The 27,143-nt window shown below is 43.7% G+C and overlaps 1 protein-coding gene across 6 annotated transcripts in view; it reads right to left on the bottom strand.

Annotated features, from left to right (window-relative positions):
• Positions 1–26,100, bottom strand: part of CPVL (carboxypeptidase vitellogenic like) — a 129,386-nt gene extending 103,286 nt beyond the window's left edge. For 2 of the 6 annotated variants that reach the window (XM_047763730.1, XM_047763733.1), the window contains exons 1-4: positions 25,791–26,097; positions 14,438–14,562; positions 8,421–8,609; positions 174–292 (exon numbers count right to left, since the gene is read on the bottom strand). In XM_047763730.1, the coding sequence (XP_047619686.1) occupies positions 174–292; positions 8,421–8,609; positions 14,438–14,531 (402 nt within the window). In that variant the 5' untranslated portion in view covers positions 14,532–14,562; positions 25,791–26,097. Of the gene's footprint in view, positions 1–173; positions 293–8,420; positions 8,610–14,437; positions 14,563–25,253; positions 25,517–25,790 lie in introns of those variants that run through there. The other 4 variants (XM_047763734.1, XM_047763729.1, XM_047763731.1 and 1 more) reach the window with 4 other exon arrangements.
• Positions 26,101–27,143: the final 1,043 nt, after the last annotated feature.

Genomic DNA, 27,143 nt, shown 5'->3' with positions numbered 1-27,143 from the left:
AACAGGAACAGCACACAGAGTCACTGGCACTTATTTTTAGAAAAAAATCTGAGAGGTTTTTTTTAAAAAAAAAAAAAATCGCTGAGGTTGGCCATAGACAAGTATTTCTACCTGGAGCAACACAGTCAGCTCCTGAGTATCAGGGAGCTGTGAGAGCACTGTCGCAGGCCTACCTTAGCTGGAAAGAACCAGAAGAAAAGGTTGCTGTTGTAAGTCTTATTCACAGTGATGTAGCCAGAATAACTCGTCAAATTCCATCCTGGGAAAGGAGCCACCAAACTCAACCGTCTTCCTAGCAGGGGGGAAAAAAAATGTACCCGAGGATTAGAGAAATGAGAGAGTATTAGCCGTCTTTGTTGTGGCCAGACTTCTCCCAGGGCCAGCTCTGTTATGGATGATCAGAAAGGATACAAGGGATTGGCAGGAAGATGCTTCCTGGAGCACCTTGCAGCCTGCCCCGGCCAGCTCCGCACAGTTCACATTCACCACTTAGCCAAGAACAGTGGCACTTTTTTTTTTTTCTTTTTGGTTGCCCCGTGGTGTATGGAGTTCCCAGACCAGGGATCAGATCCAAGCCACAGTTGTGACCTAAGCTGCAGTTGAGGCAATGCTGGATTATTAACCCAGTGTGGGCCGGGAATTGAACATGTATCCCAGCACTTCCAAGACATCTCCAATCCCTTTGTGCGACAGCAGGAACCAAGGATAAGCGACATTTTAAGCTTTTTTTTTTTTTTTTTGGCCTCAAATGTATTTGATGAACTATAATAAGATTTTTTTTTTTTTTAAGAAGGAAAGAAAATCACCTTTCCTCAGCTCCACTCTAAAGAGTAAAATAAGTGTTCGCATAGGGCCACCTGGAAGGCCCCAGAGCAGGATAAAGTCACCCGACCCTAAAAGGTGGGGGTGCAAGCTCTCAGCCTGGGGGAGGCTTGTGCTCTCCACACCCTCCTTACCAAACCGTGAAAGAAGCAAAAAAGCCTGACCACTTCCACCAAGAGAAATGGACTGAGACACGTGGAGGGTGGGGATGGCTGGGAAGGGTGGGGGAGAAGCAGGTAGTGAGACTGGGGGTGAGCATGTGGCTACTCGGAGGGAGCCAGATAGGACAAGAGACAGCTGTAGAGGGCAGAGGAGGTCTTGGTTTTCCTGTGGTAGCAAAAGGACAGGGACAGGGTCAGGGAGAGAGGGGATGCTTAGGCAGCTGAGGCCGCCCAGGAGTGAATACTACTAATAGAACTAACACACACAAAGCCGCTGTACCAAGGGCTTTACATTATGTGGTAGGTATAGTTAGTATCTCCACTGCACAGATGAGAAAGCTGAAGCACAGAGAGGTTAAGTAACTTGCCCAAGGTCACACAGCTAGTAAAGGAGAGCTGGGATTTAAACCCAGCTGTCACACTGCAGAGTTACACAGCATCTCACAGCTAGAGAGTTAGGAGGTAGAGGTGGCCAGGTGGAAGGGGCAGCAGTGACTAGGAAAGGAGCGGAGGAGGAGTAAATAGGTAGGGAGCAGGGGGTGGTGAGCAAGTCTGGGTGAAGAAGACTCCTTGAGAGTGAATAAAGCAAGTGTCCTCAAGAAAAACGAGTCCTTCAAGGAAAGCTACTTCAGTCTGAGACTTCCTAAGTTGGAGCCTGCTTAGTAGAGAGTAGGTAAGAAGCTCGATCCTACACATGTGCCACCAACTAAAGATGCTTTCAGTGGGGTACCAGAGCCCAGGGGCCCTGGAGGGCTGATCAACAGCATCTCTTCCCAGCTCGGCGTTCAGGGACGTCACTGATAGGCCGCAGCAGGCCGTGGTGAGAATACTAACATTCAGGGGTCTGGCAACCCAACTCCAGTGCTGGTCGTTGAACTTTCATCAGCACACCTCTGGCTGGCAGGAAGCACGGCTATTATTCTATGCAAAATGCACCTACTGATTCGGAGCAGAGAGCCCGTGGGAGCAGGAGAGATGATAGGGATGAAGGAACAGTCTCAGCGGGTAGTTTCCAGAGGCTCCTGCTAGGCGAGGAAGAGCCTGGCTGGCAGCTGCACCGACCTGGGGTTGCAGCCCTCACTAGGCTCCCTGGCAAGTTGCTTCCTCCCTCTGAGCCTCTCTTTCCTTTTGTGCAAAGCATGGATACTGATACCTCCACCCTGGGCTTTCCATGAGGATCAGATGGAAACACACCTCTGGCCCCTGAGCACAGAGGTGGGCAAAAAACAAGGGCTCAGGCAAAGAGAGGGGTGATCGCCTGTGGGCCGCCTCAAGAACAGTCTAAAAGACTGCCTTTGGGGTGCTCAGTCTAGTTCCCCCAGGAAAGATTGTTTAATCCAACCTCTCTAGCTCTTCCCCGTGTCTCCCTTTTGAAATCTATCCCTCCCCAGCAAAAAAAAAAAAAAAAAAAAAAAAAAGGCAAGGATAAAAGAAAGATCTTTAAGCAAAAGAAAAGAACGATGTTTAGGGGGAAGTGGTATGTGCCAGGTCCCCCTCACCGCTCACCCCTCTCTCTCCTTTTCAATGTTTTAATTTTTTTTTTTTTTTTTTTGCTTTTTAGGGCTGCACTTGGGGCATATGGAGGTTTCCAGGCTAGGAGACGAATCAGAGCTGCAGCTGCCAGCCTCCACCACAGCCACAGCAATGCCAGATCCAAGCCATGTCTGAGACCTACACCACAGCTCATGGCAATGCCAGATCCCCGACCCACTGATGGAACCCGAATCCCTCATGGATACTAGTCGTTTCTGCTGGGCCACGATGGGAACTCTTTTGCTTCCTTTTCAATTAGCCCAAAGAAAGATCACCTCCAGAGCTGGGCAGCTTTTAAAACATTCTTAGGGCCATTCTTTTGTTGAATTATACTTAACACATATTACATTAGTTTCTGGTGTATAACATGATTGAATAGTTGTATATGTTGTGAACTTATCACAACAAGTCTAATTAACATCCGTCACCACACACAGCTACACATCTTTTAAGATTTACTCTTAGATGGAGTTCCTGTCGTGGCTCAGTGGTTAATGAATCCGACTAGGAACCATGAGGTTGCAGGTTCAATCCTTGGCCTTGCTCAGTGGGTTAAGGATCCAGCGTTGCTGTGAGCTGTGGTGTAGGGCACAGACACGGCTTGGATCCCTGCGTTGCTGTGGCTGTTGTGTAGACCGGCAGCTACAGCTTCAATTAGACTCCTAGCCTAGGAACCTCCATATGCTGTGGGAGCGGCCCTAGAAAAGACAAAAAGACAAAAAAAAATAAAAAATACAGATTTACTCTTAGAAACTTTCAAATAGGCAATGCAGAATTATGAATCATAGTTACCACGCTGGGCATTACATTCCCAGGACTTGCTTTTGTGTAGTTGGAAGTCTGTACCTAAAATACTTTTGAAATTTTTTCACAAAACGATTCATCGTCTCGAAATCCTCCAACAGAGACCACCCCCACCCCCATCGCCTTTAAAAAGGGGGTGCAGAGAACCAGAGGGTGAGGGGTTGGGTGTGAGTGAGATGTGAATCACGGAGGGGTAAGTGGGCATTCGAGAAAGACAGAGAAAAATGAGAAAGGTCAAATAGAATGAGAAAAAGAGGAAATATATAATAGAAAGGAGCCGGAGGGAATGGAGTAAGGGAGCGGGGTGATTGAATCAATCTGTCTCTCTGAGACCAGCGCAGCACAGGGTCTGCTGGCCAGCTCTGAAAAGGACTCAGATGCCCTCATCCAGCCCTTCCTCTCGGAACCATCCAGAGTTGTTTCTCTGCTGCCTGGTACTGACTGGGATACATTTTCTACCTTGCATTCTGCATCGGGGGCTCCTGGAAAGCCAGGAGTTTGTCTTGTTTATCTTTGCACACCTGGGGACACAACATGCTGACCTTTGCACCTAAGACATTCTATACACACTTGTCGGTAAATAAGTGTGCAGCAATGAATGAAAACATGACACACCGGCAATGCGCTAGGGTTAGCTTATTTCTACAAAAACCTCTAAAGGCAAGCAGGCCTTATTGAGATCTGAAGAAATACAGAGAAACTTTTCTCTGGCCCGTTTAAAAAAAAAAAAAAAAAGTGTTTCACCCTGTTTTAAATTTTAAATTTCCTCTAACAAACCCACAGTACAATAATTAAAAGTTCTTTCAACTCAATTGAGGTTTCCCATTTTCAAATGTTCTGTTCATCCTTCCAGAAACTATTAACAGCATGTGGAAAATAAACTCCCAAGCTGTAGGAGTTTCATTCTTCCTGGAACTGTGACTCACAATACAAATGTTTCAAACAGTTGAAAAAAGGAAAAAGGTTTTCTCTGAAGCGGTTTCACTTCCTACGTGTTATGTTCTGTGGTTACACTTTCAGGAAGATTGGAGTCTAACCAAAGAGCTTGAACGAGCTAATCAGGCATTTCATATTCGCAAAGACTTGTGCCGTTGTCAGGATAGACAGGACACTCCCAGACCACAAGTAATAATGAATGAAGACCTCACAGCAAAATATTCTTTAGGGAATGCCCCCTGGGGCTCAGCGGTAACGAACCCAACTAGCATCCGGGGGGACATGGGTTCAATCCCTGGCCTTGCTCCGTGGGTTAAGGATCCAGCGTTGCCGTGAGCTGCTGTGTAGGTCGCAGATGCAGCTCAGACCTTCTGTTGCTGTGGCTATGGTGTAGAGCAGCAGCTGCAGCAGCTCTGATTGGACCCCTAACCTGGGAACTTCCATATGCCACGGGTGCCCAGCCTTAAAAAGAAAAAAAAAAAAATTCTTTGAAGTTTGTGAAAAGGCAGTATTTGGAAAATGCTAAAGTTGGCCTTCTATATTCATTTGGTTTCAGAGAGTAACGGCTTATTCTAGCTGCAGAGAAAGCAAACATGCAATTACAATTACACAAAACGAAGCCAGTCAACCGGAGAATCTTTAAAAAAATCAAAATTTCCCTTGTCTTTTTGTCAACTACTGTTTATCTCAACAGTGTTCCACTGCGACATGAAGACTCACGTTCCTAAGGTTATGACAGACTTGATAAACAAAAGCCGTGCAGGGAAGTGAGCTGACCATCTGTCCAGAGCTTCCTGAACTTTTGGTAAAGCGGATGAATAAAATTATCCTTAATTAGGCTGTCAGGGCTGCATCTGAATACCCAGATGTACCAGATTTTGGATCAGCCCCTTATAATTCTGCTCAGAGATTTCTGACTTTGGAACAGAATTTTTTAGAAAGTGACACTACACCAGATTTAATGTTTTAAATGTTGTCACTCATCAGATGGTGATCAGGCTTGGCACAAGGGGACGGAAGACAAGACTCTCTCCCTGAGAATCTTTCTTTACTACTGCTGACGCCCATAACTGCGAAGTATTTGTAGGCGAGAAATCCAGGAATGGGAGGGATGTGGACGGTCTCTCAGGCAGGTTTCTCTGCAACTGCTTCTACCAGATGTACGATTCTGACACGCCACGGCCACTGTCCCTGCATGCTTTGTTGAAGCAGACTTCCTCTTATTTGCCCAGATCTTCCTCCAAAACCCTCAAGTCTGAAGCTGGTCACATAGCACAGGGATTCAAACCTTGGGCACAGTGAGGTTTTAATTCCAGATCTGCCACTTAACTAGCTTTGAATGGCCCTGGGCAAGATACTTAATTTCTATGGGCCTCAGTTTTCTCATCTGTAAAATGGGGACAGTAATTATTCCTTCCTCATTAGGGTTGCTCTGAGGATTAAAAGAGCTAATGGGTATAAAGCATTTAAATTTAAATTCAACGAAGATGTATCGAGTAATTACAGGCACCGTGCCAGGTACTACGGATATAATTACTACTCAATGTTAGCTATTTCTTATTCTAACTACTACTACTACTATTGCTACTACTGCTGTTGCTACTAGTGGTGTTACTATTCTACCTGGATGATGCCAACCAAATGGAATAGCTTCCTTCTAAAAATTCTCAGCATGGAGTTCCCTTCATGGCTCAGCGGTTAACAAACCCAACTAGCATCCATGAGAATGCAGCTTCGATCCTTGGCCTCACCCAGTGGCTTAAGGATCCGGCATTGCTGTGAGCTGTGGTGTAGGTCGCAGACACAGCTTGGATCTGGCCCTGCTGAGGCTACAGTGTAGGCCAGCAGCTGTAGCTCCTATTCGACTCCTAGCCTGGGAACCTCCATATGCCAAGGGTTCGGCCTTAAAAACCAAAAAAAAGAAAAAAGAAAAAAATTCCCAGCATGTCTACTTCAAATGCAATACTTTAGTACATTAGCATGCATTGCCTTCTTTCACTCCAGAAGAGCTCAGGCTTCTTAAACAATGGAGCATAAAGTACAGCAGGCAAATCACAGAGCAGGAGTCAGAAAGCTGGGTCTTCAAGCTATTTCTGCCACTATTCCCTGTGTCCCCTTGGGCAAGTCACATAAAATATCTGAGTGTCAGATTCCTCATCCGTGGGTTGGTAGGGTTTTGTTATAACCATGTTACTCCTTTCAGCTCTACATGAAATGATTTACTTCCAGTTGTTGCAAGTGAACAAAATCCAAGTCCTCAGTACCCACTTACAAAGGAAGCCAAAGGAAATGCATGCGACCCAATTTGGTGGATTTGGCTTAATGATATTTTGCCTCTTCATTTACATCTAGTGATATATCAGCCTACCCAGTGGGCTACCTTCTTTTCATGACTTTTCTACATCAAACAGAAATGAGTCTTTAAAAAAAAAAAGACTGACAACATTGCCTTCCAACATTGTCACTAAACATTGTCAAAGTTTTTCACCTTTTCTTAGAAGAGAGATGGTGAAACATGGACCCAATGTGTATGCCAAAGACGTATGCGCAGGAATCAAATGGACCCTTAAGAGGGGAGAATGTTTTGGTTTTAAACCAAACCACAAATAGAATTGATGAGAGCATACTAACTATGAGAAATATTCAGATGGAGAAAAGATGCTTTCATTTAACTTTCATACAGAATGTTTTCTCTTTTTAGGGCCGCATCTGCGGCATATGGAAGTTCACGCTAGGGTTGGAATCAGAGCTACAGCTGAGGCCTATGCCACAGCCATGGTAATACTGGATCCTTAACCCACCGAGCAAGTCCAGGGATTGAACCTGCACCCTCGCGGACACTATGTCGGGTTCTAACATGCTAAGCCACAATGGGAACTCCCAAAATATGTACAGTTATTTTTGATGTTTACCTCATTTCCCTGAAATTTCCAGTTGTTTCCACACTCCTATGATATCTACCAACCTACCAGCCTCAGAAGCATTAACTCTGCCTTCCCACTGTGACTAGGGATAAACATCAACACCACCATCCATGGATGTTCATATCCTTCAAGAAAAATGCTCCAGGAACAGGTGTCCCACCCCCATGAACCTTCCCCTTTTTACTGGGCCATTTCCATCATTATCTCCTACCCTCTTAATGACCCTTCTGACTCTAACTCTCTCCAGCTGCCACCCCGTTTCTCTCCCTTTTACGAACAGCTTCTCAAATAGCTGCCTCGATACTATTTTCTGGAGCCTCCTGATGTCCAGAAAGATTGCATAATTTATCTTGCACAGTGATTTTTTTCCTAACCATGAAGAAGCATTAAGAGCAGAGGCAGGTCATACATTTTTTGTCTCTGATGACATCAAATGACAGTTTTTTCCATTCATAGTAATAGAAAGCTCTATAATCTCTAAATAAAAGCCTTCAGTGGAGTTCCCATTGTGGCTCAGTGATAATGAACTCGACTAGTACCCATGAGGATGGGGATCCCGTGTTGCTGTGAGCTGTGGTGTAGGTCGCAGACACAGCTTGGATCTGACATTGCTGTGGCTGTGGCGCAGGCTGGCAGCTGTGGCTCTGATTCAACCCCTAGCCTGGGGACCTCCATATGCTGTGGATGGGGCCCTTAAAAAAAGTGATTGGCTATGAGTCAATAATTGTTCAAGCTGGGTTTTGGCTCTACGGGGGGTTATTATACTATTTTCTCTACTTCTGCATATGTTTGAAATTTTCTAAAATGCAAAGTTTTTTTAAGAACCAGAGGATGAAAAGGGGATGAAGCATCTGGGTGTGAATCCTGTATGTACCAGCTGGTGTCTATATGACTCTGGCAAGTAACTGAGATGCTTAAATGAGTTTATAGCAGATGGATATAAACTGGAGTCAGTCGCTGACATGTAGCAAGTTCTAACCTTATTAAGCGACCAGTTGTAGATAACTACTACACTAGTTTTATAAACAGACGGCAGGGACTCAAGCGCTACTCAATCTGGCCCTGATGAACTCTCATTTTAGTTCAAAGCACTGACACTATATGACATCAAATCACTCATATATGAAATAAAACAATTGAGTACAATACCAGAATGTATTTGAAATCCTGTGAGGGAACAGCCTAAGAAAAACCTCCACACTGTTGAAAGCATACCAGTGGTTTTCTGATTTGCACTCACCTTCTGCAAATTTGCCAGCTTCGATGTAAGGAGTTAGAAATAATGGCTCTCCTACGTTTCCCTTAGGTGGTTTGAAAACATGGGCTTTTCCATATATTGAGCGAAACAGGCCATCACCACCAGGGCTGAGCATCAAGAGGGCTAGCAAAACAGGAGCCTTCCACATGGTACCAACTGTTTCCTCCGGGCCTAGGATGAAAACAACAACGTTCCACAAATGAGGCCAAAGAGTAAATATTTACTGAACCTCTTTGTATGTAAGACACTCATTTGTATTCTCTCTCTCTCTCTCTCTATATATATATATATATATATTGCCCTTTGCTAAGCACCTTAGATACCACCTAAATAATAGAGACCCAATCCTTGCCCACCCTGATTTTAACTGTCTAATGGAAGGCTATTCAAGGGATTTGCAATGTAACTACAGAAACATTTCAAAAACTGTGGTCTGGAAAGTAAATTCAACGCAGGATTCCATGAAGCATCAAGACAACGGGGACTCTGTCAGTGGATCACCACATGAGCAGGAGAGAGAGTCATTGATGACAAGTACATTTCGGGCCAAGAGAACCTGGGAAGGTCCTACCAAGCTGGAGGATGAATGAAGGGTGGGTGGGATTCAGCTTGGTAGGAGAAACGGGGAAGGATCAGCTTCTTTTGAGAAAAAGGACACATTGCAGGGAAATTTAAAATAAACAAAATGGATTTCTGGTCACCTTCCTATCATTGACAAATCAGTACACTTGGCATCAAGAATAAAAACGAAAGAAGGCCAAGAAGGAGGGTCCTGAAACCATTTTCAGGCCCTTGTCCCTAGAACTAGCTGACGAATGAACTCAACAGTTACACCTCAAGCATTATTAACACAAAGCTTTCCAAGGGTCTTCCAATCCGATATTTTCTTAAGAGTATTCATCTGGGATGATACAAATAATGGCTTAAAATGGTGAATTCTCTCAACTTGTAAACTTGTTAACTGCATTTCGAATGGGCTTTCCTGTGTATTTTCAGCTGATCTGAATATCCTAATAGCTTAACCAGGAAAGCAAGGACTGTTATCATCAATCTTAGACAGGGAAAACTTGACTCAAAGGAATGCGTAGGGAGTTCCCATTGTGGCTCAGCAGAAATTAATCTGACCATGAAGACGTGGTTCAATTCCTGGCCTCGCTCAGTAAGTTAAGGATCTGGTGTTGCTGTGAGCTGTGGTGTAGGTCAAAGATGCATCTTGGATCTGGCATTGCTGTGACAGTGGCGTAGGTCGGCGGCTACAGCTCTGATTCCACCCTTAGCCTGGGAGTCTCCATATGCCGCAGGTGCCACCTTAAAAAGGCAAAAAAAAAAAAGCCTTATCCGTGGACGTCAAAATGGAGAAATTGGAACTAGAATGCAACCGGGGCCAGGACTCGTACAGATGCAGATGCAAGGTGGGAACGTGTCTCTCTCTCTTTTTTTTTTTTTTTAATTTTGAAATTTGGTCTACCATGGATTTTTTGCGTTAGTTTTGATTTTTTCAAGTATTGCATTAAAACACTCTTTATCTTGATTATTGGGTATATTAGCACTCTTGAATTTTACACCCAAAGCAGGCGCCTCTCTTGCTTCCCCTTAATCCTGACTCTGCTAAGTGTTCTGATGGCCACATCAGTGCTGTTACACGACTCTGCACTACCGGGATTTAAATACTCTGCTGGCTCAGATATCTGGATGCAAAAAGAAATACACAATTTATGCAAATACAATGACTGCTTTTGATTGTGCAGTACTATACAATACCAAGCCATTAAAACATCTTAAAAACACAAAATGTGTGAAAACCTATTAACCACATGCTTATCACAACCCAATTTGGCCTAATATGAAAATACTGGTTGTAGCAAATGTAAAAAGCTTTGCAGCCACATTTCTTCAATAAGATAAAAGTTTATAATTATAATTTGATTGAATATATAATCCTTGTCAAGTCTTTCATGGTTAACTTAATAGAATTCCCCAGACTTAATGTAAACAAGTCCAACCAAATAGAGTATGCAGCTAAAAAAATGCTTTTGTCTGTTATTGACTATAATGAGGAACAGAATGAATTTAGAAACTGAAATTAGGTTCCCAAGAAGCCCAAGGGTAATGACCACTATAGCACTGATAAAACATTTTTTTAATTATGTGAACTTGTTACACTCATATTTCAGTAACAGCTACTTTCAAAGAATGCTTGAAATAAACAATCTTACTCTCTAACTGATTCAGGGAGGAAAAAAATATCTGTAGTATTAAAAACATATTGGAAGAAGCCCTTCCATTTAGAGGGGTTTTTTTTTTTTTTTTCCTGGGGGCAGGAACAAGAAACTAATCATACCATCTAATTTCTCAATCTTTCTGCTGCAAACATCCAGCCCCCTTTAATGGAAGACATTAATATTTAAATAACCAGGGTAGTTATAGCACTTCCCTTGGAAGCAGATGTTGACTCAAAGATGTTAAAGACAGAAACGCAAACCTAGTCATGTTTTAACTGACATAAATCTAATACATAAAAGTAGAGTTGGGTCAATTTAGGAGCTTCTGCTAACTAGCATTTAATCAAATAACTACTGGAGTCACGGTTTCTTATGTAGGTGAATTAAAGCCACAACATACTTCATTTCACAGTTTCATTTAATGGTCAGAATTCCTGCACTGTGCTTAGCTGTCATCTCTCCTAATGAAGATAAAAGCCATATGATGAATGCAGAAGTTTTTTTTTTTTTTTCTTAATATCGTTCACAATTTTTTTTGTCTATCCTAAATTAGCCAGAATCTTTTTATGCATTGAACATTTATTGAGCCCTTTCTAAATTAATAAACCCCACACTGGAAGCTATTGTTTGCAGAAAGTCGAAATAAAAAATATTACCCCTACACTGCATCATATGTCTACTTGAGTTGATATGAAAACATCAGTGCTATTTCCAGTTCAAATATATTATATCAAAGGATTCAGGCAAGCTATTCCTCTTAATAAATGTCCAGAAATAGAATAAAACGTAGGCAAATACAAAACAATACTGGCAGAATCAAATAAGCTAAAGGCCAAAAGCATATGATTCACTAAAACTGTCTTAACTAAACCTTAAATATTATCATTGGAAATCATGTATCCAATGCACAGTTTTTGATACCAACAAAGCTATTTCTCACAGTGTTATTTAGAATAATAAAAACTGTCAACAATGTAAGCAATATAAGTAATTACTGTACACCAAAAAAGATGGAATTACATACAGCAATTAAAATGACTCTACCAAGAATGTTTTGGAAAATATACTAATACTAGGTAAAGAAAACCAGGCTATTAAACTGGATACATGGTATTTTCTCCTTATTTAATACGTATTAAGAATTTCTAAATGTTCTACAATAATTAATCATAGAAGAAAATTATTTTTGGTTTTGCGTCTTTATCAGATGGTGAAGCAACTGGTAGGCATGGCTTGTTCCTTATTCCTTATTCCTACCTGGTTATGACCTCTTGCGTTTCCTAGGAATAAGGGTTCTGTTTGTTCTTTTAGAAGAGGTTCTTTCTCTAACATTCTGTGAAGAGGTGTCTTGATCTCCGAAAGCCATAGACCCTCAGAGACTCAACATCAAGTTTCTCTTTGGTGAATTAGAAGGCTCTGCATTCATGTGAGATGCTGTTCTAATAATAATTACTCTTACTACATTTATTTTTTAATTCTTCCGGGAGTAGAGTCCATAACAAATGTGCATATAGTTGGTACTAAGCAAATACTTGCTCAACTGATAGGTCTAACTAATGAGCCATGATATGTTAGACACAGAGGAGGTCGTAGACCTTCATATGGCCCAACCCCTTCATCTTACAGACTAGATAACTGGAACCAGAGAAGTAAGTAACTTGTAAGTAAGATGACACCACTGGCCAGCAGTACGGCCAAGACGCAAAAACAGCATTCATCTATGGCTCTAAATTTAATCCACTTTCCACTCTCCCAACTTTGGTTACAACTGTATGTATTTGGATATTGTGACTCTTACTGTTTCAGTAGATAGTAACCACCCGTAATAGCCTTAAACCCCTTTCTTTAGATCACTGGAGCATGCAGTAAAAATAGTAATAGGAGTTCCCGTCGTGGCGCAGTGGTTAACGAATCCGACTAGGAACCATGAGGTTGCGGGTTCGGTCCCTGCGCTTGCTCAGTGGGTTAACGATCCGGCGTTGCCCTGAGCTGTGGTGTAGGTTGCAGACGCGGCTCGGATCCCGCGTTGCTGTGGCTCTGGCGTAGGCGGGAGACTACAGCTCCGATTCAACCCCTAGCCTGGGAACCTCCATATGCCGCGGAAGCAGCCCAAAGAAATAGCAAAAAGACAAAATAATAATAATAATAATAATAATAATAATAAACAAATGAATAAACAGAAGCATTAATAAGTAAATCTTTCTAGAGAAATGTGGGTTTTAGAAACAGGGTGTGCTAATCCAGGTTTGACATGACTCATTCACTGAACCTTGGGCAAGACAGTGACTTCTCTGGTTCTCAATCAATGTATTTCCATGGTTAGACTTCTAGGAACTATGAGAGCCATTGTTCAAAATTAAACTATAAAAGCAAACCATTAAATGTTATATTGGGGAGTTCCTGTGTGGCTCAGTGATAACGAACCCAACTAGTATCTAGAAGGATGCAGGTTCAATCCCTGGCCTCACTCAGTGGGTTAAAGGATCCAGCGTCGCCATGAGCTGTGGGGTCGGCGGCAGATGAGGTTCGGATTCTGCATGGCTGTGACTGTGGTGTAGGCCAGCAGCTATAGCTCTGATTTGATCCCTAGCCAGGGAACTTCCACATGCCTCAAGCGTGGCCCTAAAAAGAAAACAAAAACAAAAAACAAAAGTTATATTAAAAAACATAAGTAACATGTACTCAAACACATCACTTCCCTATTTTACTACATTTTACTATCACCTATGCTCTGGAGTTATAGTTTTCATATTTTTCTGCTGGACAGATTATATAATGGTTTGCTAATTGCATTTCTTCCCAATTTGGTGTTCTGCAACATCTCATAGCTTGAAATTAGCCATGATGGGAATATTTACACCACAGAAATCAGCAGACATCCCAAATTGTGGCTTCAGATGTTAAACATTTACCTGCACTCGTTGGTTTCATGTTCTTTATTTGGTATGTGAGGTGGAAACTACCTTCCCTCAAGTCATACCCCAGTTCCAATGAAATGATCAGAGGAGACAAAAAAGGAAGCTCCTGCCAAGTTTTGATCTATGTGTAGAGGCAACCAGCAGCGTGCCCAGATAGGCAAGGCTTTGAGAAAATAAGCCTGAAAAAGCCACTGGAAAGTGAGTGTTCTACCACTGAAAAAAAAGAATCGAAAACAAAAACTCCAGAATGAGGACAAAGAAACAAGAAGTAAACATGTCACGTAGCCCATACATTTTCCTCTTCTTTCCTTCCCATGTCTCCATTTTATATTACAGATTATTCCAAACCAAGGATAAAACTAATCCATGTAATAAATATCACAGCTGCAATTAAAATGATTATCTGGAGTTCCCGCACATATTTAACTGTCTTTAGTAACTCCTAACAGAAGAAAAACATCCCCCAGACAAAGGAACAAAAAGAGGCCAAGTAGTAAGAGGCATTTCCATGAGATCTGCTGTTAGAGAAAGGCACAGGAAAACGGCCCCTCTATTTAAAAAAGATTCATTCAAGATTATTCAGCTCATATCCAAAACATTTGAATCCTGTAATGAAGCGCGACTGTGTGCAACCCTGAATTAAATACCAACCCAAATGCCCAATCTAGCCATTTTTCCTAAAGGATTTCCATACAAACAAATGGTAAAAGAAAACCTTTATTGGGAAGGCTCTCGTATTCGTGTTCCTTAAGACATCATTTTAATTTCGAAAATTGATATTTGAGGTGCTCTTTTCCCAAGGAGGACACGACACACAAAGTGATGGGCAACCGTTTGCTGAGGCGACGCTGAGACTTACATGCCTGTCTCCTTTCCACAGGCTTCCCCTCCGGCATCAGACAGGGGTGTCTCATCTCGCTAACTGAATTAGTCATCTTTATCTCTGCCACCATATCCTTGGGCTCACAGGAAAGGCAGGCAAACCTGGGTTGTGTGGCAGGTGAGAATGAAAAGAATCAGGAAGAGGAGAAAATAATATTATCTGATGCTATAGCGGGGAGCTTTACCTTGAAGTTTCACTCCAACCGGAAGGAAAAATTAATGAGGGTGGAAAATAAAAAGCAGACAAGTCCCAAAATGTTGTTGACACTTTTGAAACAGAAAGACCGTCCCCAAGATCCAAAGCATCAGCATGACTCTGACAAGAGCCAGTGACTATTGAATGCCCTTTATGTCCAAGAACTGTGCTAACTGCTTTGTGGTTTTATTTGTAATCTTTGCCAGGTAGGTACTATTAGCACCCCATTTTACAGATGAGGAACTGATCCTCAGAGAATTTAAGTTCTTTGCCCTTGGAGTTCCCCTTGTAGCGCAGTGGAAAGAATCCGACTAGGAACCATGAGGTTGCGGGTTTGATCCTTGGCCTTGCTCAATGGGTTAAGGATCCGGCATTGCCATGAGCTGTGGTGCAGGTCGAAGATGAGGCTCGTATCTGTGGCTGTGGCATAGGCCAGCAGCTGTAGCTCTGATTAGACCCCTAGCCTGGGAACTTACAAATGTCATGAGTGCAGCCCTAAAAAAGCAAAAAAAAAAAAAAAAATTCCTTGCTCAGGGTCGCACAGCTGGTAAAGAGTAGAGCAACAGATTGCAGGCCAGTCCAAATCCACTTCCAAAGACCATTCTATAGTCCCAATACCAGCATCTCCCAAAATATCCTATGCAGGCCAGGGGCTCGCCTCCCTATGTAGGTAAGTTTGGAAATACAACATACAAAAGTAACATTTTTGCTAAAAGATAGATGAGATGAGGAAAGATTCTTCACTACAGTTTCAGAGGGAACATGGCCATTGATTTGGGGCTTGTAGCCTGCAGAAGTGGGAAACAATACATTTCTGGTATTACAATACCATAGCAGCCCTAGAAAACTAATGCCTTGATAGCTGGCAAGACTGTGGAAGGAATCAAGATACAGGGGGTAAAGGGACAAAAGAGTAGAATTTAGTTATCATGAAGCATCCAAGAGAAAATTCTGGAGTTCCCGTCGTGGCGCAGTGGTTAACGAATCCGACTAGGAACCATGAGGTTGCGGGTTCGGTCCCTGCCCTTGCTCAGTGGGTTAACGATCCGGCGTTGCCGTGAGCTGTGGTGTAGGTCGCAGACGCGGCTCGGATCCTGTGTTGCTGTGGCCCTGGTGTAGGCCGGCGGCTACAGCTCCGATTCGACCCCTAGCCTGGGAACCTCCATATGCCGCGGAAGCGGCCCAAAGAAATAGCAAAAAGACAAAATAAATAAATATCCTGTGAACAGTAAAGTGGCCCAAAGAAATAGCAAAAAAAAAAAAAAAAAAAGAAACGAAAATTCTGAGTGGCCAACAACAAAACGGGAACGAGAAGCTAAACTGATTTTGTATTTAGGAGATGTCTGGCATTACGGTAAGCCAGGATTTCCCACCGCATCCCTCATGGGATATTAGTTCCACAAGATATTATTAGATTTTATAAGAACAAAAGTTTGGGAAAAATCTGGGCAAAACAAACTTAAACGGGTTTCCTGGTTACAGAATGAATATTTCAGAGCTTTTCACTTGCTTGTGGATCACGTGTGTTTTATCTGTCACTCTTCTTAGAAAGGTCTGAAGTCCAGAGATTTATCTAAGATATACTCAGATGAGGAAACTAAATCCTAATTGACTGGTTTCTCAAGTCCCAGATTAATTTCTCCAGCTCCCGACTCAACCACTGAACAGTAAAGTTCAACTTTGAAGAAAGAGCTAGAGGATTCCAATGTCTGCGTATTTTTCACACATCATTGTACAAATGATAAAATACAACAAAATCTGCCTCCATGCAACTTTGGACCAAATCAGAACTCTGGGTAAACTGGATTATCTTGGTATACCCTTTGCAAAATTTATAATTGCTAAAATTGCAAGTGATTTGAGGGCATGTTTATTTGCAAAGAATTGAAACTTAGATGCCCAGAGATTGCTTCAAAATGGGTTTCCGGGAGTTCCCGGCGTGATGCAGCGGAAACTAACCCAACTAGTATCCATGAGGAGGCGGATTCAATCCCTGGCCTCGCTCAGTGGGTTAAGGATCAGGCGTTGCCGTGAGCTATGGCATAGGTCGCAGGCGAGCTTGGGTCCTGTGTTGTTGTGGCTGTGGGTGTAGGCCAGCGGCTACAGCTCTGATTGGACCCCTAGCCTAGGAACCTCCATATGCTGCGTGTGCAGCCTTAAAAGACAAAAAAAAAAAAAAAGGGGGGGGATTTCTGGCTTCCTTTTTTTTTTTTTTTTTTGAAAATAAACCTTTTTTTGGGAGGGGTGGCTGACTCCCTCAGTCCTTTAAGAGTCATGGCAAAAGCAGTGGTTCTGCTGAGAAATTCTCTATTTTTGCTGCAGTAAATGCAGCCCTATTCTTTTTAGAACTGGCCTCCTTTCTGCTCTCCACTACGACCAAGTTTTTTAAATAAAATAATTAGGATACACAGTGTGGCAGATACGAGGGTAATATCGGACAAGACGAATGAGAATATTTCACATGAGGATGATCCTGGGAAATGCATCAACACTGTCACCTTAACCATCCTTTGTCACTGAGTTGACAAGAACTCCTCCGTGATTCCAAAGAGATACTACTGCGACTGAGAGTGAGCTCCGTGCAATACTCCTGGATTACTCCAGGGCTTCCCTCATCTCTCTTCCACCTACTGTCTCAGCGGACCCCCGCCATCACCTTGAAAGGCGTTAGAGCAGCTCTTCAACAGAGACCCATGTGGGTGGAGCAACTCCCCAAGTCCCGCTCTGCTACCGTTAGACCCCAAGTTCACTGGACCAGCCGCTCACTAGATAAACAAATTTATCTTTAATTCCTATGATATGTCAGACGTCAGGGTAGGCACAGGGAACAAAAGAGACAAAGGGTTTGCCTTCATGAAACTTCCTTTAAAATGGGGAAGAGAGAGAGAGAGCAAAGCGATGGCCACCTGGAGACTGGCACTTGCCACCTGCCTCTACAAGGATTAAATCTGCTGCTGACCCTTGACACCCCCTGACAAAGCTCAGGGTGACGATGAGAAGTGAGGCACTCTCTGCTCTAGGAAAACTGGCCGAACACGTCTTCAGATAGGCAGCTATTTCAGGAGAAGATTGTAGGAGCCCAATTCTTGCATCTCTTCACATCGAGAAAAGCACTAAGATCCTTCAGGGTAACATCTGCTCCTCGTGACGAGCAGTGACCTTCTGCAAAATGTGGGCTTGGTTGCATGAACCTTCCCCCTTCGCAAAACTCACATATATATGACACCTCCCTAACTCTTTGGAGTGGGTTTTCGGAGCCATCTGAAATGCTGCCTCCTGGGCTATAGTCCTTATTTTGCCCCAAATAAAACTTAACACACACTCTCATACTTGTGGGGGTTCCCCCCCCCAGTTGACACTATTAAGAACATTAAAGCAGAGTAACGAATTAAGAAGGGATGTGGTTGAGAAGCCGAATTATTGATACTGAGCGGTCAGGCAAGGTCCCTCTGAGGAGGCGACGTGTGAACAGATGTGAAGGTATCTGAGAGTTTCAAGTGACTTTCTAGGGACAAGAAAGTCCCAGGATGGAGAATAGGGATGGCAAAAGCCCTTTAACTGGAGAAATGAGGGCAGAAGCAGCATGGCTGGAGTCCAGCAAGTGATGGGGGTGGGGGTGGGGTGGTACAAATGGGATCGGGTATCAAATCATGTATTTGGGGGGCTCACTTCCATCAATGGGAAGGCTGGCCTCTTGCGGCAGAAAGACTCATCTGATGGATAAATTGGGCATGCCGGACTCAATTCTCTCAATGTTCCCTGAGAAAGCCAAGGTTTTCTTTCTCCACCCAGGGGTGGGCTGTGCCCGTCTGGGCACATCTGCTCTCCCTGGGCTTCAGTCCCCTTGCCCAGAAGTAAAAGCTCCAACCCAGTCCAGACTCTCAGTAAGAAAAGCGAGATTATGCTCTCCCCCTGCCTTGCTCTTTTGCCTTCTCAATTTCTCCAGACCTCAGGTGAGAGAAAAGAGTTTGCTATTTGGTGAGTCCTGGAAAGAATGGATGGTGAAACACGATTTTTAAAAGCAAATCAGCCAAAACATCTTCACACAGCTAATCAGAGGGCAACAAAATCACAACTGCCCTCTTTAGCAAGAACAAAAGGATATTGAACTGGATCCCCTCATTAAGTGTTTGTTTGCTTGTGTTTTAGGGCTGCATCTGTAAGTTCCCAGACTAGGAACTGAAAATCAGAGCTGCAGCTGATGGCCTATGCAACAGTCACAGCAACACGGGATCTGAGCAGTGTCTGCAACCTACACCACAGCTCACGGCAACGCTGGATCCTTAACCCGCTGAGTGAAGCCAGGGATCTAACCTGCATCCTCCTGGATACTAGTTGGGTTCTTAAGCTGCTGAGCCATAGTGGGAACTCCCCCATTAAGTATTTTAAAATCAGGTGTGCATAGTATCCAAAATGGAGACCGTCGAAAAAGCCCACAAACTTGTTCATCTGGTTCCTAAGCCATGGAAACACCCTCTATTATTGCCTCTGTCAGCAATTACTGAAAGCAAAAAAACCTGTTTCCACTCTCGTGCTGCATTCTGACTTGTCCACACCATCTTGCAAAGTCATTTGTGATCTCCAGATTCCCAAATTCCAAAGAAAAGTTTCAGCTTTTACCTTAACTGATTTCTCCGACACGCTGACACTACCCCTTTGGTAAATTTATCACTGCCTTTCGCGTGTTTCACAGATCTCGAATGTTCTCCTTCACGGTTCCCCCTCCCTCCGCTTTCCTTTAAATACTGGATTTCCCAGGAGTCCACCCGTGGTACACAGCTTATCTCACTGCACACACTCCCTCCCGGGTGGTCTCATCACTTTGAGTAGCACCTTCTACTGACACGACTCAAAATAATCGCTCTTCTTAACAGCAGCAGGCTCTTCTATCCAACTGCCGGCTGAACTTTGCTACCTGATGCCCTACTGTATATTAAACTCAACTTGTCAAAATGGAACGTAGTTCTTCTGCTAAAACATAGTGAACTGAACACATCTACCTCTGCCCTTCCATAAAAACCCCTCTAAGATGAAAGCAAAGACACTTTGAAAAGGTATAAATGCCATCGCCCGAGAAAACAGGAAAAACAACAGCAAATAAGGCGCATCAATATTGTTGCTGTTACATGGAAAGTGAACAAACAGTGTGCAGAGAAGGAAACCAGAATATACATGAGAAATAAACTAATTCCCATTACAAACACAGAAAGGCTAAACATTAGTAAGTACCTGATACACTGAGTGTAAAACAAAGCAGGTAAAGCCTCAGATCCCCTTGCCACACTAACAGGAGAAAGGAGAGGCTTAGGTCTGCAGAAAAATTATTCTTTGGAAAATTAAACCAGAGAAACTCTAGGCCTGGGAATAGGAAGCACAGTAAAAGTTGGGGAAAAGGCACCCAACTGAAAACTAAGCGAAAGTCTACCTACCAACACACCCTGAACACACCCCTTGAACCCTCAGCTCTAAGAAAGCTTGCTGAGGCACAGCAAGCTTCTATCCCTCTATCCCTCACCCTTTGCAGAAGAATCCTGCAGGAGCCTTCCCTGCGGGAACTGAATTCTTTTAGAGAAAGGACACACATTCAGACACGGGAGGTCCTCCAGAGAAAATTCTTGCACCCACCCATCGCTTCCAGGGAACTCCTGACAAATTCCTTCCACACAATGGAGCTTCCTTCCAGCAACTCGATTTCTCACATTTAACATATAACCAAAGTGCAGAGAACCACTAGACATTGGAAGAAAGCCTCTCATTTGAAAGAAAAAAAGAAACTACTTGAAGAAAAAAAGGAAAGAAACTGTATGCATAGTACAGGTAGCGCTTCAAAAACAAAAACAGTGTCTTAAAGGAGATGGGAGAAGACGATACAGCATTCATTCAACGACAGAACGCTGTCTTAAAAAGGAATAAAGAGCAGGAATGGGCTCCACGCCAGTTCTGGGTGCCATGAGCTGACGATTGAATGTCTGCAAGCTTGGAAACCTAAGAAAGGCTATTTTTGTATCTGTGCTACGAAACTGGTTACTGTATGCTTTTTGAGTACAGACTTTAAAAAACAAACACAAAAAACTACCACCAAATTTTAACGCAATGGCTTCCAGTAAGTTCAGTCAGAAACAAGTCTCAGACTTTCTCGACACTAATGTTAGCTGCTGGGATACTGGGAACTGTGGAAAGAATCTTGGTTTCACATCAAGTGCTGCAGGCTGCCAGGTCCTAAAGCACCCAGGCAATGGCACAGGGGGTTGCCTCTCCTCCAAGCCAAGTGGATTCTACAAGCATTCCAGTTCTTAGAGGAGGAGTAAAAAAAAAACAAAAACAAATTATTTCCAGTTGATTTCTTGATTGCTAATAACATTCTTCATCAAGAAACCCAGGCAGGAAAATGTTTCACTTTCAGAATTAGCTACGCCTGCCACTTTCCCCTTGTGTCAAATGTAAACTCCACCATCTCCAAATGGAGTCTTCTTTATTGAGCCATCTACACTTCTTGCTGCCCAACTTGGGAGCTTAGAGAGCTTTGCCCAGCCCAGCCGTTCCCTGCAAGAATCACATTTCCTAGACTTTTCAAATGTAGAGACTCCTCCACATTCTCTTGCCATTCAAAGAGTTTTCTCTCCTTTAACAGAACTCAATACATTAGGGATTTTTCTGGGTATAATTAAAGTGTAAGATACTTTGCTAAGACTTTTTCATCAGTCAAAGATGAAAAAGGCACAGGACTTGCCTTTAAGGAAAAGGAGATGGGCTGAACAAAACCCACTAACAGGCAGACTGGGTAAGTGCTCTAATAAAGACGAGGGATGCCTTGTTCTCTAAGCCACTACTAATGAACGCTGTGCTTATTCAAGTCTGCACTGGCCAATGACCTCACTCCCCATGCCAATCCCACTGCTCACTGGGCAACTGGCTACTTCCAACCTCAGGAGCAAAGGATGGAGAGAACAGACAGGCACACTTCTTATGCATATCAGAGTCAATTACAACTACAGAGTCAATACAGTCCTGCTGTAAGCCTGTATCTTATCTCACCCTCTCTCCAAAGACTCAGGATGGAAGGAAAGGAATGAAACGAGGGAACATGATCAAATGATAAGAGGGATAATGATAAGATAATGATATAATTAATAAGATAATAAGATAATAATGGGGGATAATGATAAGAGGGACGATGGGAAAAGGAGAAGAACGATGGAGAACAACAAACACGTAAAACAAATACAACATAGAGCTTTTCTCTAGCTCACTCTGCAAAATCAGCAGAGGACTGAAGGTGAGATCTTCAGGAGAACTGATGAACTGATGGTCAAACTCCCCCTTGGGGGTGGCGTTTCTCAGAGGGTTTGATTCTTCCTGCAGAGTTAAAGAAGCTGAGTGAAAATAAGACAGGGCCAGAGGGTCGATACTCCACCAGCAATAACCAATTGAGTGATTTTGGTGTGAGCTTTTCTTGCTGGGTTACCTATCAAACCAGAGGGTGGACAAGAAGAAACCTACATATGCAGAGCTCACACAGCGCCTGGCACACAGTAAGCATTTGGCACGGTAATACAGTCCCATGGGAAGGGCACAAGGGATTTAGACACAGCTTCAAATGTGTATCTGCCACTTGAAAACTCTACCACCAAAGTACTCGTATTCTCAGTGGACCCACACTATCACTCCTTGTTACGGTGACAAAGATATACATACTTTATAAACTCATACCAGGTACCGCCCTCACCATCTAACTGAGGCCTTAGAACAGTCCCTGACCACAGAATAGATGCTAATTAAATGCAATTTCCCTTGCCTTGTCAGTGGTAAATTATTGTAATAAGAGGATTATAATAAGAGGGATTTAAAGAACTGAATATTTATTCAGCACAAAGAGCATAGACAAAAGCAATAAAGTGGAAAGGGAAGGGGAGTTTTGGTTGCTAAATATTTGGATAAAGGCTTGGTGACAGAATATGCATCCCATCTGAGGTTTGGTGCAAAAAACATGGCCACCATCAAGACAGGCTGTTACAGTTCCCAGATTAAGTAGGCGTGGTTTTCTGAAAAGATAGACAAATTCATTAAACTATCTGACTTCCTGACATTTGGAAATGAATATTCACACTGATAAAGCACTAAAAGACCCAGACAAAAAAAGAATTTCACTTTCCCGCTTCCCACCCCTCTGCCACTTTATGTTCCACCCTGTTTTCACACCCTCTCCCCACCCTGCACCTCTATAGCGGGAGTAGGAAAGACGCCACCCCGATCCTGTGGATATGATTTTTAGTTTGCTGATGTTATATCAAGGAGAACTGTAGCTACAAGAACGCTGTAGATAGAGCCATCAAACCATCGTTAAAACACAAACTGATAATTGAACACCCCTATTTTTTTTCTGTACCCAAACTCTATGTACTCGGATTTTCCTCAAGGTCTCATCCTGCTTTTCTCCTTCTGTACCTTCTCATTCAACCACCCCTGGCTCACTAACTGCTAGTCCAGAATTGTGCTCCATCCTGACCTTGCTGCTGGGCTCCCCACTCTCGGCAGGCTCCTCTGCACAGGTACCCAACTGGTCCCTCGAACTTATCAAGTCTTAAAACACCAGCATCCCTCTTGAACTTCCTCCTCCTCTGACTTCCTGATTCTCAGGGGCGCTGGGGCTCTTACACCGAGTCCTCACCTCAAATCGCTCACAAAGTCCCACCTCTCCTCTTTTTTTCTCCTGTGCAATCCTTTACATTCACAGTTCAATCCTTACTTGCCCTGGGGACACTTGCAAACCCTCAAGTGCCTCTCAGACTTCCGGTCCTCTTCATACCAATTCAGTCTAACGCTGGTGCTGAAATGAGCTCTCTAAAGCACAGGACACTTCCCTCCTCAAATGCCTTCAATGGTTCCCAAGTGCAACCAGGACAAGGTGTAAGCTTCCTGCCATGAAATTCAATGTCTTCCACAATGTGATACTGGCAAAATTTTCCACAGTCATCTGACCTCTTTATAAACACTATGCTCCAGCCAAATCAAACCTTTTTTTATTCCCTAACTTTACTCTGCTTTCTATGTCCTTACAGGTAAGCATAACTCTAGGTAAAGAGTAGGCACTGAATCAGTATCAGTTGAATGATAACAGAATGTAGATAGGAGTTTACGGGGCACCGTAAAATTCTTTCAACTTTTCCGAAAGAAAATTTTCATAATCAAACACTAGGAAAAATATTAGTTCAGTGAATAAATGGGCAAGGGAATGAATCCCTTAGAAGCTGGGTTACCTCTCCCAGATAATCATAGCTTTTATGAAGAAGGTACCTGATTAATGTCCTGTGAACTGAGTCTATTGCTTAAATCTTCGAACTTACAACTGTATAGCATAAAAGTTCAAACTCCATTTCTGGCTTCGACCAGGAAAGTACAGTTCTGAGCTCTCTGTCCAGCTTAACCCTCTGCCAAGTCAACATACATATTAATGATTTGTTCTTCTAAAGGCACCTTTTTTCATTATGGGAAACTTTCTCTACCTAAGTTCTTTCAAATGTTAGTTCAGTCCCTGAAAACTCCACATCATTAAACCCATGGGACTATTAAACAAAAATAACCATCTCTGGAGTCTCGTGGTGGCTTAGTGGTTAAAGACTTGGCACTGTCACCCTGTGGCTTGGGTTACTGCTGTGGCTTGGGTTCAGTCCCTGGCCTGGGAACTTATGCTGTGGGTGTGGCCAAAATAATAATTATGTTTGCTCTTTAAAATGAATTACATTTCCTATTTTTATGGCTCATTATCTATTTATCTTGGGTATGTGGAGATGATAAAGAGGTATCTGATGTTACCTGAGGCAATAACTAAGCTCTTTCTCTCTGTCTAGTTCCATGAATACCAGAGTAGCTGTCAACACAATTTTTCCTCTAACAAATAGGCGTTCTAAAACAAAAACAAATTCATTAACAAAATACTGTCCTGCTGTTTTGTCTTGTTGCTATTTTTTCCCAAGGAGAGTGAACTGATAAGCCCAGTGGACTTGCTTAACACTCTTCTAAGTCATTTGAACTGTCAGTCAAAGCCCACTTATTTCTCAGGCTATACAATCAGCCTAGTAGAACCTCACTGTAAATTGGTTTGTAAGCTGGATGCATATATATGGTGGTTCCCTCCAAAGGAACCAATTCCGATAAAAGAATAAAACACCTTCTTGCTAAGAACACTAGCATTATGCTGTAAAGAGTCTCCACAGGACTTAGATTAGCCTGGAGGACAAATCTAGAAAACCCAATCAGAGAAAGGGTTTTGACAGCGTTTCAAACTTTCATTCGCCAACAAAGCCAGTGCATCTACTTTTCCAAAAGTGCTCCAATTCCTATTTTGAACAACCTTCTTAAAAGTTATTTTTTAAGTTAATAAAATGCTCATCGGATTTTTTTTTTCTCCTTACAGTTCTGTTCTTACTCATCCCACACCAGAAAAAGTAAAAAGTAGTTGCACATTTAAGGGGAGGGTGACAATGGGGAGCCTGAGGCTCAGGAGGCTTAAATAGGTCACCAACTAGCCAAAGGAAGAACTGAGATTTTAATCAATACGTACGCCAAAGCCCCTGTTTTTCTAGAACACCAAGCTGACCTGAAAAGCGCTGGATGCTTCCAGTTTACACAAGTCTCCACGTGGCCCCCTGGCTCCGGAGAAAACCCCTGCAAGGACTGAATCCACGTGGCAGGGAGCTCCTTCCACCTGTCCCACCACGCCCCTGGTTTTCTCCTAACCCTACATTCCAGGAAAAATAGGATTTTCGTGGCTTTCCTTCTTTCGCTCCAGCCAAGTCTCCTTTTGTGGGACCCTCACAAACTGAAGGCATTTTCCGTTTCCACTCCTCCACAGCTCCCAGGAAATCAAAACATCCCGAAGAAACTTGTTGCGGGAGGAGGACGCCGTGTCCTTCGCCCCAATCCCTTGCATCCACAGTGATGGAGGACCTCAGAGCTTGGCGCTCTTCTGGAGAGTCTCGTGGTCTGGAAGAAGCCGGTGGTGACCTCCTCAGACTGGGTGGGGAGGCTTTGGGAGTGTTTCTGGGCTGGGTGTGCCCAGAGGAGGGTGTCAGGCATCCCCAGGCCCCCGACTTGAAAACTACGAGCCACCCGGGACCACCGACCCTGGACTTACCCCACCAGGCTTTTCTCCCTCCTCGGCGCGGAGGGCTTCTGAGACCGCGCTCCCTGCGCTCCTTGCGTCCGGGACCCGGGGACCCCGCGACGCCCGCGGAGCCGCGCGCTTACGCAGCGCACACGGCGCTCCTCCCGCCTCGCGGTGCGCGCAGACCCCAGCCAGCCGGTCCGCGGGGTTCCCGAGTTGGGAAGAAGGGAGGCGGCCTTGGCCGTCGCCCCTCGCAATCGCGAGCACCTCGCAGATCGCGAGGTTTTGAGTGCTCCTCTCAGGAGGAGGAGGAGGAGACCCACGTGACTAGACCTATATTGTCAAAGGTAGGTCCCCACCTCTCCCCACCCCCGCGACCTGGCCGCGCGCGCCGGCTCCGTCGGCGCTTCCCATCCTGGGAGAAACCCGCCGCCCCAGTGTGAAATTGGAAAAATAAGCAGAGAAAGGTTGGCCGCGGGGCAGCTCCGTTTGGTTTGTTCGTTCCTTGGAGCTTTTTTTTTTTTTTTTTTTTTCCTCTTCCACTTTTTTGAAGCTGCTCTCTTGGAATTTGCATACACTGTTTTGGAATTTCAGTAATAGTTGCCTGCAAGCCTGGTGTGTGCATCTGGAAGCCGAGAGGTGTTTTGCTCCCCCTGTTTAAAAGGCCCACGTGCATTCCTGGATGCCCACAGGCTAATGACACAAATATTGGGGCCACAGGGAGCGCCAGCACTATAGTAGGTGTTAACCACCACCAGGGGCTGGCCACTGAGCCAGACACTGGGGAAAGACAGAGACTTAAAAAAAAAAAAAAAAAAAAGGTAAATAAATAAGCAAGCAGGCCCAACATGGGGTCACTTGTTCTAAGCCTCTGTCACCAAACAAGGATTTAATACCTAACCTAATTGCAATCCCAGCCTTCCCCCATTAACATAATCTTAATTAGTCAATGTGGAATTTCCTGGTCAGCACCAGTGAAATAATTCACCTAACAGACCCTTCTGTCCCCTCAAAGAAGGCGACCTTGCCTGAAATAGCCTATCATGTATTCTTTTTGTCATTTGTGACTTCCTGTCCCAGCCCCCTCTGCCTTAAAAGCCTTTCCTTTTCTCTAGCTCTTTGGGACTCCCCTCTGCCTTAAAAGCCTTTCCTTGTCTCTAGCTCCTTGGGATGCCTTTCTGTTTGCTAGATGGGATGCTGCCTGACTCACAAATCGTTTAATAAAGCCAATTAGGTTTTAAAATTTACTAGATTGAATTTCTTTTTTAAGACTAAGAAGGTAAGGAGACTAAAAAGTGCGAGGAGATAAGACAAAATACGGGAATGTTATCATTCCGAGTCCAAGTCCCCACATGTGCCATGGTTCAGAGGTGGCAGTTATGA

This window comes from Phacochoerus africanus, chromosome 16, assembly GCF_016906955.1.
Source record: "Phacochoerus africanus isolate WHEZ1 chromosome 16, ROS_Pafr_v1, whole genome shotgun sequence".
Classification (NCBI taxonomy): Eukaryota; Metazoa; Chordata; class Mammalia; order Artiodactyla; family Suidae; genus Phacochoerus; species Phacochoerus africanus.
The sequence above is the reverse complement of the archived record's forward strand: the minus strand, read 5'-3'. Positions and strand labels throughout refer to the sequence as shown.